At 35.4% G+C, this 18,795-nt stretch overlaps 1 protein-coding gene across 5 annotated transcripts in view; it reads left to right on the top strand.

Annotated features, from left to right (window-relative positions):
- The first annotated feature begins 3,595 nt into the window (after nucleotides 1–3,595).
- LOC106072261 (uncharacterized) overlaps nucleotides 3,596–18,795 on the top strand; it is a 29,185-nt gene continuing 13,985 nt past the window's right edge. The window contains exons 1-19 of one of the 5 annotated variants that reach the window (XM_056006871.1): nucleotides 3,596–3,649; nucleotides 4,660–5,029; nucleotides 5,689–5,845; nucleotides 5,984–6,160; nucleotides 6,285–6,389; nucleotides 6,562–6,675; nucleotides 7,977–8,087; nucleotides 8,354–8,522; nucleotides 9,458–9,583; nucleotides 9,703–10,000; nucleotides 13,314–13,383; nucleotides 14,077–14,163; nucleotides 14,344–14,503; nucleotides 14,735–14,879; nucleotides 15,113–15,269; nucleotides 15,426–15,539; nucleotides 15,862–15,903; nucleotides 16,014–16,075; nucleotides 16,178–17,622. In XM_056006871.1, coding sequence (XP_055862846.1) covers nucleotides 4,689–5,029; nucleotides 5,689–5,845; nucleotides 5,984–6,160; nucleotides 6,285–6,389; nucleotides 6,562–6,675; nucleotides 7,977–8,087; nucleotides 8,354–8,522; nucleotides 9,458–9,583; nucleotides 9,703–10,000; nucleotides 13,314–13,383; nucleotides 14,077–14,163; nucleotides 14,344–14,503; nucleotides 14,735–14,879; nucleotides 15,113–15,269; nucleotides 15,426–15,539; nucleotides 15,862–15,903; nucleotides 16,014–16,075; nucleotides 16,178–17,622 — 3,880 coding nt within the window. In that variant the 5' untranslated portion in view covers nucleotides 3,596–3,649; nucleotides 4,660–4,688. Of the gene's footprint in view, nucleotides 3,800–4,659; nucleotides 5,030–5,688; nucleotides 5,846–5,983; nucleotides 6,161–6,284; nucleotides 6,390–6,561; nucleotides 6,676–7,976; nucleotides 8,088–8,353; nucleotides 8,523–9,457; nucleotides 9,584–9,702; nucleotides 10,001–13,313; nucleotides 13,384–14,076; nucleotides 14,164–14,343; nucleotides 14,504–14,734; nucleotides 14,880–15,112; nucleotides 15,270–15,425; nucleotides 15,540–15,861; nucleotides 15,904–16,013; nucleotides 16,076–16,177; nucleotides 17,623–18,795 lie in introns of all 5 variants that reach the window. The other 4 variants (XM_056006878.1, XM_013232605.2, XM_056006864.1 and 1 more) reach the window with 4 other exon arrangements.

Raw genomic sequence — 18,795 nt, 5'->3', positions numbered from 1 at the left:
ATCGATATATAATCTATATAGATTTATTTCTGTCTGTTTCTACACATAGATTACATAGGTATATAAATAATAAACTATAAACGATATATATATATATATATATATATATATATATATATATATATATATATATATATTCTATATATTGTTATAAACCTGGTGGTGGCACAGAGAGGGGTAGTGGTGTGTGTGTAGTCAGCCGACGCAAATCGCCCCAGGCCAGCGCTAGACGAGCGGTCAACCGTGACGAGTTACGACGATCGGCCGAGACGAGTTAACAACATGAAGGTTCGAGTAGGATCGGCGTCGTGAACAGAGCTCAGGAGCGTCCCAGAATGGTCGAGCGACGTTCTGTCCGGTTCTAGAAGGCCAGTAGGGACCCTATATAAAGAGCGGAGGTGTCGCAGTCAAGACGGTTCAGAAAGCGGGTTTACGACAGGAGTTCAGAACACGGTCGACTACAGCACAGTTCAACAGTGTGGTCCTGTACGGAGCATTACGACGGTTCAGTGCGGAGTACTATCAAGTACAGTTGAGACGGCTGGCGTCTTGATCTTGGTCCGTGATCGAGTCCGACACAACGAGCCTAGTGTGTGAAGTCAGTCCTGAACTGTTGAACCCAGTGCAAGCCCGGAACAAGACGGAGAGACCAGTGCAAGACTTGATACGGCGGAACGGTGTTATCGGAGAGATATTTGTTATCGCAGAGCTATTTGTACTGTTCTACGTGCTGCCAATTGTACAGTATTGGCTGTTATTTATGGACATTAAACCTTTACGTTATTTTGGAGCCCTGACTTGTCAAGTTCTTTAAGTTGGTGGTGTATGGTGCAGTTTGCAGAGAGCCTGGATAGTGAGATTCGTAACAACTGGTGTCAGAAGTGGGATCGGATCGGAATCGGATTGGATCGGATCTAGTATGGCTTGTCTGAAACTGCTGTACGAACTTGATTTTAGAGAACTGAAGCAAGAACTCCGTGGACGAAGGCTGAAGGTATATGGAAACAAGGAAACTTTACAAGCACGCCTCCGAGAAGACATGTTGGAAGAAAAAGAAGATCCGGACACATATCTTTTTGAAGTCGAACCTAACTTGCTGGAACAGCTCGCCAGTAGCATGCAGCAACTGACCACCAGTACCAGTATCATGCAAGAACAGATGACAGCTATGCAGGGACAGATGGCAGCTATGCAAGAAGAAATCACCTCAAACAGCAAGACAGATCAAGTGAATGTTTGCTCCGCGCCCAAGCATGTTGCTGAGAAACGTTTGCAAGTTGAAAGTGGCCTACGAAGGTTGGACCCTACTGACGCTTGCCCAGATTCTAAGACCAGCGAGAGAAGCCCTGAGGGTGACCATAGGAACCCAATGAAATCTGACGAAGCTGTTGAGGGACATCTACAAGCTGAGAGATACCAGCCAGGTCCGGACCCAACAGACGTTGGTCCAGTTACCAAGACTGGAGATGAAAGTCTTGATGGCTGTCAAGAGAACCCAAGGAAGCCTGACGTTGGTCCAGCTGCCAAGACTGGAGAGGAAAGTCCTGATGGTGGTCAAGAGAATCCAAGGCAGCCTGACGTTGATGGACATTTGCAAGACGAAAGTCATCGACAAGGTCTGAAACCAACAAGCGATTGGCCCGATACTGAGACGAGAGAGAGAGGTCCTGATGATGGTGAAGAAAGCCGAATGGAGCCTGAGGCCGAAGATGAAGTGAAGTGTTACCAACCTGCCCCACAAGCATGCCCTCCAGACAAGGCTGAAGATGATGACCTGTCCCACAATTCCCTGTCCTGTGGATTTGAAGCCCATCCCAGTCCTTCTTCGCAAAGCCCTATGAAGCCACCTCTTTGGTCAACAATCTTGGTAATCCCTGCCCTTACATCCTATACCTCTCCATGTGTAAAGTGGCTGTCCTCAGTACCGACAGACAAGAGAGCGATGCAACCAAAACGTCACTGCAACAAGAGGACGATCAACTGGAGGAAAAGAAGAAGGCGGCGTTTGCGTAGTCCAACGTGCATGGTGATTCTACCAAGAAATTACTGCCGCCTCATGAAGACCAACTGGCGGAGAAGAAGAAGAAGGCGACTTTTCCTGAGTGCAACATGGATGACGATGCGCTCACGACATCAATGCAACCAGATGAAGGCTAACTGGAGGAAAAGAAGAAAACGTTTACTAAATTCAACGTGGGTGGCGATGAAAGCACGACGTCGAGGCAAACAGGTGAAGGCCAACTGGAGGAGAAGAAGGAAGCTGACTGCAACATGGATGGCTCCATCAAGCTCAAGAGGCAAGCCAACTGCCACTGATCGACCCCCGCCTGCAGCGATGAAACTTTACAGCCAATGTTATGATGTTGATTCTGTCCGGGACGGACAGATCTAAGGAGGAGGCAGTGTTATAAACCTGGTGGTGGCACAGAGAGGGGTAGTGGTGTGTGTGTAGTCAGCCGACGCAAATCGCCCCAGGCCAGCGCTAGACGAGCGGTCAACCGTGACGAGTTACGACGATCGGCCGAGACGAGTTAACAACATGAAGGTTCGAGTAGGATCGGCGTCGTGAACAGAGCTCAGGAGCGTCCCAGAATGGTCGAGCGACGTTCTGTCCGGTTCTAGAAGGCCAGTAGGGACCCTATATAAAGAGCGGAGGTGTCGCAGTCAAGACGGTTCAGAAAGCGGGTTTACGACAGGAGTTCAGAACACGGTCGACTACAGCACAGTTCAACAGTGTGGTCCTGTACGGAGCATTACGACGGTTCAGTGCGGAGTACTATCAAGTACAGTTGAGACGGCTGGCGTCTTGATCTTGGTCTGTGATCGAGTCCGACACAACGAGCCTAGTGTGTGAAGTCAGTCCTGAACTGTTGAACCCAGTGCAAGCCCGGAACAAGACGGAGAGACCAGTGCAAGACTTGATACGGCGGAACGGTGTTATCGGAGAGATATTTGTTATCGCAGAGCTATTTGTACTGTTCTACGTGCTGCCAATTGTACAGTATTGGCTGTTATTTATGGACATTAAACCTTTACGTTATTTTGGAGCCCTGACTTGTCAAGTTCTTTAAGTTGGTGGTGTATGGTGCAGTTTGCAGAGAGCCTGGATAGTGAGATTCGTAACAATATAGATCTATATTCTATATTATAGAGTTAGAGAGAGAGAGACAGAGAGAGAGTATATGAGGAAATAGACTATAAATACATATTGCAAAAGTGAATCTACTTCTTTTAATACAATCTAAAAAAAATTAAGTAACACAGATATAATTTATTAGCAATTACATAGTGGTGTACAATGACGGTGCTCACTGTCCAATTGAGGAGAAAGCCCAAAAACTGCGTTCAATATAGGAGCATGAAGTGACCCACTTTATTTTAAAATAAAATCTTGACTATGAGTGGTAATACAAAGGAATACAGCTATTTTTATAGTCCTTTAGTTGCAGAATAAGAATCTGCTTTCAGTTTTTTTGTAAGCTAAACCGTCACCAAATAAAAAAATAAAATAAAAATTTGACCTAGTTCCCGTAAGTCGGTGTTCAGGTATAAGAATCTACTATAAATCTCGCGGCAGAAATGCGAAAGTTTAATTAAAGATTTGATAGTAGACTAGAGACTAGAAACTGTAGTGTAGTACCAACTTCCTGTAATTGGAAATCTTTGTAATTTGTATCTGTTTAGTCTTAGTACTCTTAGTCTAGATTCTAGATTATCTCTAGTAACTCTAGTCAAGATCTAGACATAAGTTAAACTAAAGCTTTATATTTTGTATTAAATTATACTATTATAGTGGTTGGTAAGAATAAGTCATAAGACTTTTCTGAATAGTATTCAAGATAATACTATTTTTTACGAGAGGCTAGAGCCACTAGAGGTCTAGATCTAGAGATCTTTGGAACTACTCTAGGCTAGTTAATAGTATAATACTCACTCAGTATAATAGATTCTATTTCTAAGTCTAAGACTCTAACTCTAAGACAAAAGTCACTTCAGTATTATAAAGTAACAATTGGCAAATCAAAACAATAAACTATAATAACTATACTTATTAAGTTATACTACCGCTGAGCGCTGTGTCAGTGCGTGTAATGAGTAATGTACTGCCTGGACTGGACTGAACTCAGGTCTCAGCTCAGCTGCCTTCTTTTTAACAGAATTTAACTGAACTTTCCTTGTAATTGTAACATAGAGTGTGACAGAGTCACCCGAGCGCTTCTGGAAAAATTATCACCAGACCTTTCTAGCCAAATCTCACAGCATTTTCCTATGGGACTATCCCTTGTCACGGTTGACGATCGCTGTACACTGACTTTTTCCCCATTCCGCAGCCATTTACATATGCACACACTCACAGCTACCTCTATCCGTGTCGCCAGTTCATTTATAATACTGTTATTTAATAAATCTAGTATCTAGATCATTCTACTAGATTTATATTATATTGTTTTTATATAGATAGATCTAGATTCTAGAAATTTTTATAAATCTTTAAAAAAAAAAATCCAGATGAGTCAACTTAACTTTCACTTTGTTTAAAACAAAAGTATGAAATTGAGTTAAAGATTACTTTGTTGTTTATTTTACATTCTATTATCTTAGTAATTTTATTAACATAGACATGAATTAAATATGATATAATATATATTATTATTATAGGCCTGAAGAGAAAATTACATTCTATAGTAATGGAAGGAATCGAGGAGTGTGAAGATTCATCAGATCATTGTAGCTCATCATCACTGAGTGCAGTCAAATCTAAACAAGATATTAACATTGCAGCACAAACATCTGTAACTAAGAATATTAGTACTGTTGGCATCTCTTGTGGTAGTAAGGAAGCCTCACAGAAAATCAAGACCACTCATAAGTCTCAAACACCACGCAAGGGACAGCATAACAAGTCACCATCAAAAAGTTTGAAACGAACACCAAAAAAAAACCTTTTAAAAATCAAAGCTTCATTTACTACACCTAAGAAAAGGCACATGTCAGATGACAATGCCTCAAATGAGTTTCCATCAAAGAGGTATGACAATGTTTTGATTGGTAAATATATTTATTTCCTTTTTAATAACTATTATACATTAGATGCAGTTGTAATGTATAGAGTTAGATATTTGGTTGAGGTAATAGAGGAGTTGAGCTTAAAACTTGTTTCTGTCTCATTTCTTGAATTATTTAAAAAGTAAATTGTATTATTGCTTTTTTTCTTTCTGAACTTTCTTTTTGTTTTTCTTTTCTATATACTTCCCCACTTTCAAACAACACATTTTGTCAAGGTGAACCATTGATAAAAAGAAAACTAGAAATCAATATTTTGCATTCAATTACATAAATTGACTATGTGGTTAAATATAGCAGTACTAAAGTGACATAAGTTTATTTTGCTAAATTTGTTAACGAATTTTGCTGAGATGTGTGTCTATAGGGTTCTTAGAATGGTTCAAAAATATGCTTTGTCCAAAGTTTAAGATGTAGTATTAAATGTATCATATTATATTATAGTTTAAATTGCATCCTAATATATCATATTATACTTATTTATATGTTGTTGTGTTTTTACTATGAACATAGGCTATAGCTTGTATGTACATTAGCATCTCTGCTCTATTATCAATTCAATGTACTAGAGCATAAAATTTTAAATTTTTTAACATTAAAAAAATACAATTGTAATTCTTAAAGGTTGAAGAAGAATGATGATAACCAGATGGATAATAGAGAGGAAGGTTTGAAGGTTGAAGATGATGAGAAAGATGGAAACTTAAATGTTGATGTAGCTCTAGAGGAGAAAGCTGATAAAATTAAAATGAATGCAAAAAATGTTAAGTCAGTCATACATGTAAGTAAATTAAAGTGTAGTTTTATTTTGATACCATTTATAATTTATTGGGCAATCATTATACATTTCTTTATAATTATAGTTGTTTGTTTCATGAAAGAAATATTTGAAATTTTGATGTAAGGAAATTATCCTCAGCATGTTTTGACTAACGAGCATGTGATGAGTATGTTCAAAAGTGTTCTGGATTTAGAAAGTTCTGAGAGTGTTCAAAAGAATTCTGAAACCCCCAAGAAATGTTTCACACCAGATAAATTAGAGTGTGTACCCAAGCTGACAAGAGCTAAAGTGAAAGACATATTGGAGAAAGTCTGTGTAAGTGAAATAAAAAAAATATTTATACATATTTATATATTTTTTAGTATCTAATGCATTATAACAGAGCTAATACTAAATATTGTGTGAGACATTTACTTGTGTGTTCTATATTCATTAACAGGTTCCATCCCCAATCAAATCAGTCAAAGATGGTCCTAGCATATTAGATGTAGAATTTGCAGAGGAAGAAGATGATGATGAATACAACCCAGAGAAAGATGAAGAGGTTTACATAAATGTTTTTTTTTTTTAGGTTATAGTACATCTAATTTAATAAAAAATGTTTTTGCTATTAACTCTTTAAATTACTACAAAAATGTAAAAAGTATAATGAGCCAATAGTATAACATCTTGTGATGAAGAAATTAGGTTGTTGTCTATGTTTCATTACTTTTCAGTGTCATGAAAGTGATGATGATGAAAGTATGGTGTCTTCTCAAGTCAGTGACTTTGGATCTCCTTGCCCAGCAACACCCTCTACCCCTATCACTAGGAATACTCTTGAAGAATCAGTGAGGGTTTATATGTTGTGTTGACTTTAAAAAAAAAAAATATATATATGAGATAGAAAAGGGCAGGGTTTGAACAGATGACCATTATGAAGACAGTCTGAAGCCTATACCAAACGACCAGGAAGTGATTTGTTGTAACAAGTCCTCAACAGTAAAATGTCTCTAGGTGTAGATCTGATGATTTTTTAAGTAGTAATATTACATCCTAGCACAAATCTCCTGCAGGACAGCAGAGGATGGAAGTGGGAAAGGTTTGAACAGGCTTTAAGATGACAGTCCAAATTCCTTACAGAATGTATCTCTTTGATGACTAAATGCATAAGAGTGAAAAATTTATACTAATATAGTATTCATATAAAATATATATAAAAGGGGGAAACTAACAATTATATAAGTAATAGCAACTTAAGTACTTAGATAGCGTTGTCAACCCCACCCCTACCCTCTTGCAGGCAAAGTGGGGCTCTGTTATACTTATATATATATATTACTATATATATATATATATATATATATATATATATATATATATATATATATATATATATATATTGTTATCAACCTGGTGATGACACAGATGGGGTAGTGATGTGTGTGTTCTTAGCCTACCCAAATCGCCCCAGTCCAGCGCAGGATGAGCGGTCAACTGTGACCAGTGACAGTACACGCCAGTTCGGCAATGACCTGTGTGTAAATATTACGCACGCAAGTCACAGCGATTGTGATCATTCTGAGTGGTCAAGAACGTTCCATTCAATTCTAGAAGGCCAGTAGAGACACTATTAAGAGCGAGTGTGTCAGAAAGACTGCACTTCACGTTACCTCGCAATGTGACCAGTACGAGGCGAGAACCAGCACAGTGTGTGAAGTCAGGTGGAGCAAGACTAGGTTTTTGTAAAGACAGTGTTAATGTTGTTGCCAATTGTGATGTATTTGAAATTAAACTGACTGATACTTTGCCCTGAGTTGTGAGGTTCTTTAAGTTCGTTGTGTCGTGTGGTGCAGTTTGAAGAGAGTCTGGATAGTAGGAGAGACGTAACATATATATATTTATATATATATATATATATATATATATATATATATATATATATATATATATATATATATATATATATATATATATATATATATATATATATATATATATATATTTGCAAACAATTTTATCAACAAAAAAAATTTCACAGCCAATAATTCCATTTTAACAATAATATAATTCAATATTTTTGCATTTTGAATAAACTTATAAATAAACATTTTTGTAACCTTTCTGGTCATATTTTTGCTGTAACATTTAGACATCAACAACACCAGTCCAACCAGCTCAAGGTGAACTATTACAACTGGGAACCCCAAGGAATTTAGTTTCAGAATTTAACAAGAGTGTTAATCCCAGCACTGAGCAAGAGGTAGGTATTTATTGTAATAGGGGAAACAAGATAAGTAATAATTGAAATAAAACTCAATGCCTCTTCAATAGTTTTATTTTGACATTTAATTCCAGTTAATCCTATAAGCATTAAAGTAGATCTTTATAAAAGCTATAATTTAATCCAATCACATCAAAACATAATTCAGTTGCTTACTTGTTTTCATGCACAGTGTTGGTAATTAATTTGTTGTTACTGCTTACAAAATGTTGCTTTATAAAGTATTAATTTTTATATGACAAAAGGTTGACACCATTGCATTGAGAACAAGGTCCAAATTGCCTTTAACCAGTACATCTATCACTGAGATTGAAAGTGCATTTGTAGCACCAGATATCACTCCAGATTTGTATGACAATACTTATGAGGATGCTGACTGGGCCCAGTTTCTTTCTTCTCTTTGTAAACCTACAGGTAAAAACAAACACTTAACTCTAACATTAAACCAATTTGGCCTTACCTAAGGTTACCAGACATCTGGCAGATATTGATCAAAAGTGTGAGAGATCTCCAGTCTGTTGTTTAGAGCTATTACTCATCATTCTGAGACAACATCCTTAACACCTTCCTCCATTTCTATTAATTTATTATGATTGGTGGTTTTTGCAATCCTACATGATCAATCTTTAGAAGTAGAGACTAAAAAGTGCATTGGAAAGACTACTTCAACCATTGTGAGAGTCAGTTTGGGTGTTTTTAATTAAAAAACAAACAAAGTGAAGGTTTATTAAAGTAGTTTCTTTAGCCTAGCAGGAATCTTACTTATATCTGCACTGTCTTCATCTTATCCTGTAAATCAGCTGGGAAGATAAATTGAGGTACACAATGGGCTCTTCAAATATATTCACTATCAACAGTCAATGGTGCTTGTAATGGCTTGGCCATGTTGGTAGTTATGGGTATTAATGATTCCCAAAATCCATCTTAATGGGGATTAGACATGGGCTATTAAAATGATTTGGCTCTTCTCCACAATTCGATGAAGAGATGTTAAGCAGTAAGCTAAATATAGTGAGACAAGGAAGTTTATTGGTGAAGAGAAAATGTTGCCCAGATATAAAAAAAAGTGGAATATTAAATATATACAAGTGAACATCAACTTTATTTGTAATGTGACATATATAGCTAATATGTTATCATAAGCAATAATATTAGCCTTGGTCTTTCCTACATTCATGGCAGACAAAACATATTTTTTTCATATACCTGAACTTCCAAAGTTTGCTTAGTATTTTTTATTTAAGATTGACTGAAAAAGAAAGTTCTGTTTAGACTATAATTGGCTGTACAATAACTTATTTTTTACATTTAGTCACCTCTAATTTTTTCCCTTTTGAATTCTAATCAAGTAGATGAAACAATCACTGATGATGATGCTGATGCCAATGATCCTGAGTTTAATTATATTGCTGAGGCAGAAAGGGAGAAACCAGACATGGAAGATTTTAGATTTGATAAACCCACTCAGATTACTAGTAAGTTGTTTTTAGTCAAACTTTTTCTGCTGCTTTGTTGAGAAATTTATTATTCTATATTTATTTCATGTGTTTCTATTTTCATTAATCTAGAAATGGATGAAATCATTTTATTTCAGAGAAAGAGCTAACTTCTCTATTGAATGAACTCAATGACATGTTTGAGGATGAGCTGTTGCCTCACCAGGTTGTGGCCAGTGTTCCTGACATGAGTGGCCATTTACAAGAATTCAGATGCACTTCATCATCTGTTTTTACTGAATTTAAAGCACCTCAGCCTGTCTCGATGCATCAAAATGTAGGTACAAACCAGCCTGGACAACATGAAGCATCATTCACTTATGAAGTGAATCAGACGTTTGTGCAAAATGATCATCATCAGCAGCAATATAATGTTGTGGAGTACAATGACACTGTGTAAGTTTGGACTTTAAAATTATATTTATATGTAATCAAATCACTTCTTTTTTAAAACTAGATCTATATATTATTATCTTAAACGCCCTCAGTAAAGGAGCTGAGCATTGCCATTGACATGCTTGCACATGGGAAAACACCCAGAGGAGATGGCATTCCTGCTGAAGTAATTCAGGCTGGAAAACATGCCCTAATCAAACCACTCCATGAACTGCTAAGCTTGTGCTGGGAACAAGGAATGGTCCCCCAGGAATTGAAAGACTCCAACATTGTTACAATTTATAAAAATAAAGGCGACCGCTCTGATTGTAACAATTACAGAGGCATCTCACTGCTTAGCATAGTCGGAAAGGCTTTTGCTAGAGTATTACTAAAGCAATTACAGATCCTGGCAGATCGTGTTTATCCAGAGTCGCAGTGTGGCTTTAGGGCAGGTAGATCTACAACAGATATGATTTTCTCTCTTCGGCAGCTACAGGAGAAGAGCAGAGAACAAAAGCAGCCCCTCTTCATAGCATTTATTGATTTGACCAAGGCCTTTGACCTTGTTAGCAGAAGCGGTCTGTTTGCTGTACTAGAGAGAATCGGCTGCCCAAATAAGTTCAGAAAACTAGTGTCAGCTTTTCACGAAAATATGTAGGGCACCGTTCAGTTTGAAAGTTCTTCCTCCAGGCCATTCTCCATTAAGAGCGGTGTAAAACAAGGATGTGTACTGGCCCCTACACTATTTGGCATTTTCTTCTCAGTCGTACTATCCAGTGCTTTTAAATCCCTGGAAGACGGAATATACATCCATAGCTGATCCGATGGAAGGCTCTTTAACCTGGCACGTCTTAAAGCCAAAACAAAAGGCGTCGTATCTTGATAAGGGAGCTGCTGTTTGCCGATGACGCGGCACTCGTATCTCACTCACAAGGAGGTCTACAGAAGCTAGTGAACGCCTTAGCAGCTGCTTGTCAAGAGTTTAGCCTTACTATAAGTCTCTCCAAGACCGAAATCCTGGCACAAGACGTCGCAGGAATACCTATAATACAAATTGGGAACCACACCCTTTCAGTGGTGCAGGAATTTACCTACTTGGGTTCAACAATTGTCAGTAACCTAGACTTAGACATCGAGCTGACAAAAAGGATAGGAAAAGCTACCACAGCATTGGCAAAACTCTCCAAGCGCGTCTGGGAAAATGGTAAATTGACCACAGCGACCAAAATCCTAGTCTACAACGCCTGTGTTGTGAGCACTCTCCTTTATGGCAGTGAAAGCTGGTCAACATACATGTACCAAGAGCACAGATTGAATAGTTTCCACTTGCGCTGCCTGAGACGCATAATGGGCATCTCTTGGAGGGACCATGTCTCCAATCAGGAAGATTGGCCAATATGAACAGCAGGTATGCTCTCCTGACACAAAGAAGATTACGCTGGCTCGGACATGTCACCCGCATGCCAGATGGTAGAATCCTGAAAGATATCTTATATGCTGAGCTTGTGGAAGGAGTCAGACCCAAGGGCCGCCCAAGACTAACATATAGAGATGTCTGCAAGCGAGACATGAGAGCCTCAGGCATCAGCGAAAGTATGTGGGAAAACATAGTCAAAGACCGGAGTGCATGGAGACAGACTGTGCGTGCTGGGACAACCCTTGCTGAGAATAAAAGAATTGAAGCGGCTTTAATCAAGAGGGATAAAAAGAAAGCTGCTCTGTCTGCTAGCCCTAAATCAGAGGCATACGCATGTACGAATTGTGGCAAAGTCTGCCGTTCTAGAATTGGCTTGATTAGCCACACTAGATTCTGCCCCGTCTCAAGATTAAGCCAAAACCAGTGACTCATTTGGGTGCATCCATTGCCTTTTGAGACAAACGGAGCCATATATATTTGTCTTATGAACTTATAAATCTTAAGAATCACAAATCATTTACAAAAATCTTATGATCCTAATAAATAAAATGCTGAACTAAAGACACTGAACCTTCTGGTTAAGCTAATCATCTTTGATAGGCGGTAAAAGCTAATTCAAGACATAAAAGTAAAGACCTAAGTGGCAATCACCATGAAGTAAACTAAACACAATGAAATTTGAATAATATGCACAGAGGTATCCATGGAAATCTTTACATAGATCTTGGAATGCAGGATTTTTAGATTTTAGCATGGGCAAAGGATATGATCTTCACTTACTGGAAAACATATATACAAATGTATGAGAGGATGGAGATAATTTGTCAATCAAGTTGACAGATTGAGCACAGGAACAAGCACTAACAGTGCTGAAAATTCATGAAATTTAAAATTCAGTCCCTTGAAACCTCAGTGCATATTATTCAAATTTCAAAATGGTGAAGCAGTTTCTAAGGTTTTCAAAGAGTTATTATTCTCACTTGTCAGCCATTTATCATAAAGCTTGAAACAACTACAAAGGAATATAAAGGATTAGACAAAGCTTGTACATTACATTATGTGCTAATAAATGTTGATAAATAACAAATCTTGGCATTGGAGTGTACCCCAGAATGGATATAAATCTCGTAATACAATACAACAACTTTTGTAGTGCTAAAAATAGCTTTCAACAAATAATGTATGTGTTAAAGAGAGATAGAAACTAGACTTCAGAAAGAGGTTGTAAACCTTTTGGACCTGAGTCAAAGTAAATGATTTCACATAGTGGCCAGAAATGAAAAATAGGCTCTTCACTGACTGCTTTGTCTAAATGAGTCACTCTATCAGATTCCTTCATGTTCCTACTACATACTGCCTCTAATCATGAAATTTCTACAGCTGGGAAAGTGCAACTCTCATGTGGTATGTCATATTTGAGACAGTAGGTTAGCAAATATTTCTTATATCCTTACCATGTACATTGTACTCAAAATTGCTGTGGTTGTATTCACTTTCCTATTTAACCTTTTCACTGCACTGAGGTCTGGAAAGCTGAAATACCTCTGATTTTCCAAATTTCCCTCATGTAGCATTGTTGCTTATGTGAAAAAGCATTGGAACCAATGAGAGCTTTATGAACACCACATTTATTCCTACTCTCAAATATTAAGGTCAGACCCTCTCAAAGTGTATGCCCAGAAAAAATATTTGTGAAAGTTTATATCAGAGGATGGTGGTTACTAAGGACCTAACAAATTTTTGGGCAAAGCATCATGATGATAGCCTACACCACCAGCTACTCTGGATATAGAACGAAAGGAAAGATAAGAGAAGTCTGGAAGATACATGTCCCTGCGATATCTTCCCTGTAAAAGTAAAATATAAAGTAAAATTAAAGTATTATTTTTATCCTATTTTTTAAACTCTCAACAGATGTAGCCAAGAAGTGGAAAGTTTGTTTACCCCAGGACAATTAGCTCTGTTAGAAGATAATTTGAGAAAGGTAGAGTGATACATAAATACTTAAAAGTTGCTGTTTGATATTGTTTTTTTTTAAAAAGCTTGTGTATATTATAAATTATCAAACCCAGAATCTATTAAAGGCCTTACTATTTTTAATACAATAATAATAATTCGGATAGTTGTTGAATTTGTATAGCTCTGTTAACATAATGTAGGCTCAAAGTGCTATATATCTATATTATATTCCTAAAGGAAGGAAGACTGATTTATCACTCATCACTAAGTGTCCCACTAGCTGTGAACAAAAAATATGAAAATTTAGCCTGTTATTACTAGAACAACTAAGCTATTAAATTTAAATTTACCAAAAATGATTTTTCTATTTAACAATGCAGATCTAGACAACAATTGAAATAAACAAAAACAATTAATGAAACCAACTTGAGATTTTTTTTTTCAAGATCACTGAATATCTGTAGATCAATGAAGTCTTTAGTCTTCCTACTGATTTCTTGAAAGTGGATAAAAAAAAGAAAGAAAAAAAAAAAGGGGGGGGGGGTTTATTGATAAAAATAAACAGTATATACAAATCACTGGGCATAGTGCATAGCCTGCGTTGAATGCTGGAGTATATATATATATATAATGAAATTGTGCATTTTTTTTTATTGGTACATTAGTCAGTGGTATAATACAAGTTGTCTACTACATTGACTTTTTTTTTTATTCACAGCATGTTCAACTTTTGATTCAAAGCTTTATATTATTTCAAGGTCAAGAGTTTCAAATTGAGCATGCAACTTCTCCACAAGCTATGCTGGTAAGAACATGTCCTTTTTAAGTGATTCTACAGTGGACTGATAAGGGAATTCACGTCATTGAAAAATACAACTTTTAATTTAATTTTTATTAATTATTATGGTTGTTATTAATTATTATTATTAATTTAAATTATAATTAATATTGAATTATTCTCATTTTGTGACATTTTTTTTTGTAGTTTGAGCTAGAAAAGTTTCGACTTGACTCTTCTTCTGGTCAAGGATCTATTTATAATGTTTGTAATCTGAATCCTGCAATAGAACTTCTAAAAGACAAGTCTTTATTTTTGCCTGACAAGCCTGGCCTAGAAAAACCAAGTGTTATACAATGGAAACCAGGTGTTTTTTTCTTCTTAATTTATGTTATTTTCTATATTTGTGTTTTTTTCATATATAATATATATATATAAGTGTTTGATTATTTACTGCTAAAAGTCAAACTATGTTAAGATATCTTACTGCTTTTGAAATGGTAAAAATGTGAAATTACCAAGATTTGTATTATAATTTTATATACACATTGTTTTAACATTTTCTTTAAATGTTTATAAATCTTTCAACTAAATATAGAAGTACGATGCACTTTGACTGAATTGCAACAAAAAGCTGTTTATAACAGTACAGCCTTTATCTATCCCTCATTTCTGCCAACTTTGAAAAAAGGAAAAAATAAAACTGATAGAAAGTATAACAAATTTCTGCCAAGCGAAGACAAGTAAGTTAACCTGTTACATATCACATTTTTTATTTTAAACATACTAATTAATGGCAATGTCTTCGATTCTGAAGATTAAGGATGAGTGCAGTGTTTTACATGACTATGCAAAACAAGTTAAAAATTTATTAACTCATAGAATCACCTTATAGAATACAATAATTAGGCCCATTTATTTCTGGTAAAAATTACTTTCTGAAATTAATCACTTTTAATGAATGTTTTTTTTTTAGTCTGATCGCATTAGGCCTGGAACAGTTTCAGTATTGTAGGAATGTTAATCCAGTTGAGCTGATTCATAAATATCTAATAAGAGGAAAAAATGCCAACCAGATTCACTTTCGTATACAATTCATGTCCTCTCCAAAAGTTGGAGATAATCCTATCAAGGTACTATGATATGATGTTGTCTTTTGTTTCTTTTCTTAAGCTTTATCATAGCATACTCAATATTTTGACTTTTGACATCATTAGAAACATTTTGAAAAATGATTTTATATAGTTTTTGTAAATATAGCTCATAATATTTAAATTTACAAAATTCAGAGTGTGAAAAAAACAGGAAAACTTCCAGATGATTTTCCTACTCCTGTTGTGGATGAATATTGTCCAGTGGCTCCTAAAGATCAGATCTCAGATAATTTGCCCATGTGGTGTTTGGTGAGTTAAGCAATAACATTTAAGAACTTATATTGGCAAAAAAAAAATAGACCTTAGTTGACCTTGTTTTAAATGTTTATTTATGATAATTTTTTACACATATTTTGTTATTCTTTATATATATATATATATATATATATATATATATATATTTTTTTTTTTTTTTTTATTTATTATTTATTTATTTATTTAATTATTTGCTTTTTTTTTTTTGTTAACCATTTTTCTATCATTGCAATATTAATAGTGTGCTTTATTTTTCAATATGACTTTATATAGAACTCTATAACACATATTTATTTTCTTTTTCTATTATCATTAGACTTTAAAAAAGACAGCTGATCTGACCCTGAAAAAATGTCAGGTACGATTGTTATAATATATTTTATATAATGAAAAATCTTTTGTAATTAAGTTATTATGTTTTCTAGTTTTAATTTTGGTTAATTCGAATATTTTTTACTCTTATTTAAGTCATTTGTGTCGCAAAGTCCTGGTGCCAACTCAAAATCAAAGCGGAGATCAAATATGACTAGGTGATTATTTAAAATTTTAAAAGATTTTTTATGACTTTTAATTCCTTTTTTTTTTTTTTTAAATTTTCATTAAAAATAAACAATTTTTTTGTTGTATTGTAGATTAACTTCTGGAGCTCGATCACTAGAAGATAGCAGAACTCAAACATTACCAACCATCATTCTTCCCAATTCCATGCCACCAGTCTCTGGGATCTTCATTCAGTTTGGGACATCAGCACATGTTGCATCAAACCAGATGTTGTGCCCTTCTCCATTTCCAGCCATTGCTCAGAACATTGTAGCCCAAGCCAATTGGGACTCAAATTCTTGTGGCTCAAGTTCTCAGAAGGCATTTAACTCCACTCCATCACAGATGGAGCTCTGCTTGAAACCTGCTGTGGAGAAACACAAAGACAAAATATCTGATGAAGAGTTGAGGCCTGCAAATGTCAGCCCTTCTTCCCCTGATGTATTGGCCAAGACAATGTTGTCTTGTGGGATACAAGAGTCACCTGATCTCTCTCAGTCAACGAGCTCAGTAGAGCCTTTTATCACATCAACTCCTTACCAGACAATAACAAAACATCCCATTGTGAGGAACCTTACTACTGCTTTTGATGCTGCTCATACTGCATCCCAGAAAAGTAATTCAGATGCTAATTCTATTGCACAAGCACCTGTAGTGTCAGAGGCTGGAAATAATCTTAGTCATCTGGAAAATAGTAGGTCCCAGAGTCAATCAGACAAAGACGCTACATTAAAAGCTTGTCGCCCAGGTGTTACTACCTCATTACACCTGTTAAGTGACAGTGTATCTGATCATGAAATGAATCTAGTTATAGAAGAATCTGATAATCCATCATCCTCACAAAAGAATACTTTGCTTGAAACATATGGAAAGGCCTTCTCTAGTGGAACCACTGAGTCTGTTTCAAATGATTTGCCTCATCCAATACAGTTAAATGATAATAAGGAAGAAAAATCAGTTTCTTCAGAAAATTATAACATGACTTCTAAATCAGGGGAGATTAATCAAAGTGATTTTGTTTTTCTAAATCAGAGTTCACCTACTTCCAAAAATTGTGCCAAAAAAGAAAATTCTAGAAGAAAGTCAGTGAAGTGCAGCAAAAAACAAGAAACTGTAAATAAAATAACCCAACCTCGTGTCAGTAATCAAATTGTGTCTCACAGCACCACATCTCTGAAAGACTTAGAAGCAAAAACTCCAACAAAACTGAGGTCCTTAGCCCCCAAACCTGACACACCATCTACATCATACACACCTTTACCAAAAATGAGCCCTAGAAGAAAAGAACTTAACAAACAGGTAAGGCAGATACTACCGAAGTCATTTGTCTTTGAGGCCAAGTCCCCATCACCAACCAAAGCGGCAGCTCTCTTGCTCAAGAAGAAAGCTACTATGTTGTGTCATCACCAAAGAAGTCCTGTTAAAATTTTGCCGAAATCACCCCAACCCATTGAGTTAGCAAGTAGCAGGCCACGGGTTATTTTAACACCTTCCCGGATGTACACTAGGTCACAGCATGTTAAAACCAAAAATCCAGGTAATCAACTATAACATTGTACTTCAATTTGCATCTGTAATTAAAATTGCAGCGTCTGTAGAGATATTCATATCTTACAATTTAAAAAATTTCTTTAAAAAAGTAAAAAAGATTTTTGTGCTTTAAGAAGGTTAGAAGATGAAACTTTGGCTGTAAAATGCATGGATCTCATGTCAAAATCTTGCTGGAACTCTTTATATTCATATTTAAAAACAAAAAGTTTAAAATTCACATTGTACTACAGAAGTGTCAGGATTGAGATTCAGTTTTGGTAGCATCTGCTAATTGCACCTGCTGGGATCACTGTTGTGATCTTAGATTATGAAGATCCACACATTTATGCTAAAACAACAGAATTTTGTTTACTTTGCAGACTTCGTTATTTAGTTTATTATTTATCTTATCATAAAAATCATAATAGTAATAATTTAATTTATAGAGTACTGTTAACAAACAAAATTTAGCCTCAAGTCTGTGATGATAACATTACACACAAACACAAGAACTAAAATGACAAACTAATCTAAAAATGTTTAAAACAGATAGGTATCAGATAGGTTAGGTATAGTTAAAATAGAAATCAATGATAAAATAAATTGAAGAAAATTGTTTTTTGACTACATGACATTTTTTTCAAAATAATATTTTGTCACTTTTCTTGGTTTTGTATTCCCCTCCCCTCATCTGAAGTAATTCATTTATCAATATACTTTTTTTTAAAGGTTCAATCAAAATATATATTAAACTTGATGACTTTGCTATTAAGTTACACCCCAGCAAAATTTAACAAATGAACTTAAACAGTTTCTTGAAAATATTTAGTTAAAAATGTATAAATATGTAATAGCTAAGTACATTATGGAATAAAACTGTAATGCATACAAATTTTTTAACCTGTATTAGAGAATATTTAATGGGGAATATTGAATTTAAGCTGACTTATGTTTCTTGTTTGCCTAGAGGCAGTACTAAAACTTCTAAAGTATACTGCTATCTCATAAATGTTTATAAATGCAATGTACATGAGGAAACAAATTATTCTTTAAATAAGATCATTTCATGGAAGGATTTGTGTCTCATGTATGCTCAGTATCTTCATCAATAGAGTCATTCTAAACAAATATTATTACCCTTAACACTAAATTAATTATATTTTTAGAGAATAATTATCTG

This window comes from Biomphalaria glabrata, chromosome 1 (assembly GCF_947242115.1).
Source record: "Biomphalaria glabrata chromosome 1, xgBioGlab47.1, whole genome shotgun sequence".
NCBI classification, from domain to species: domain Eukaryota; kingdom Metazoa; phylum Mollusca; class Gastropoda; family Planorbidae; genus Biomphalaria; species Biomphalaria glabrata.
This window is presented reverse-complemented; position numbering and strand designations above follow the sequence as displayed.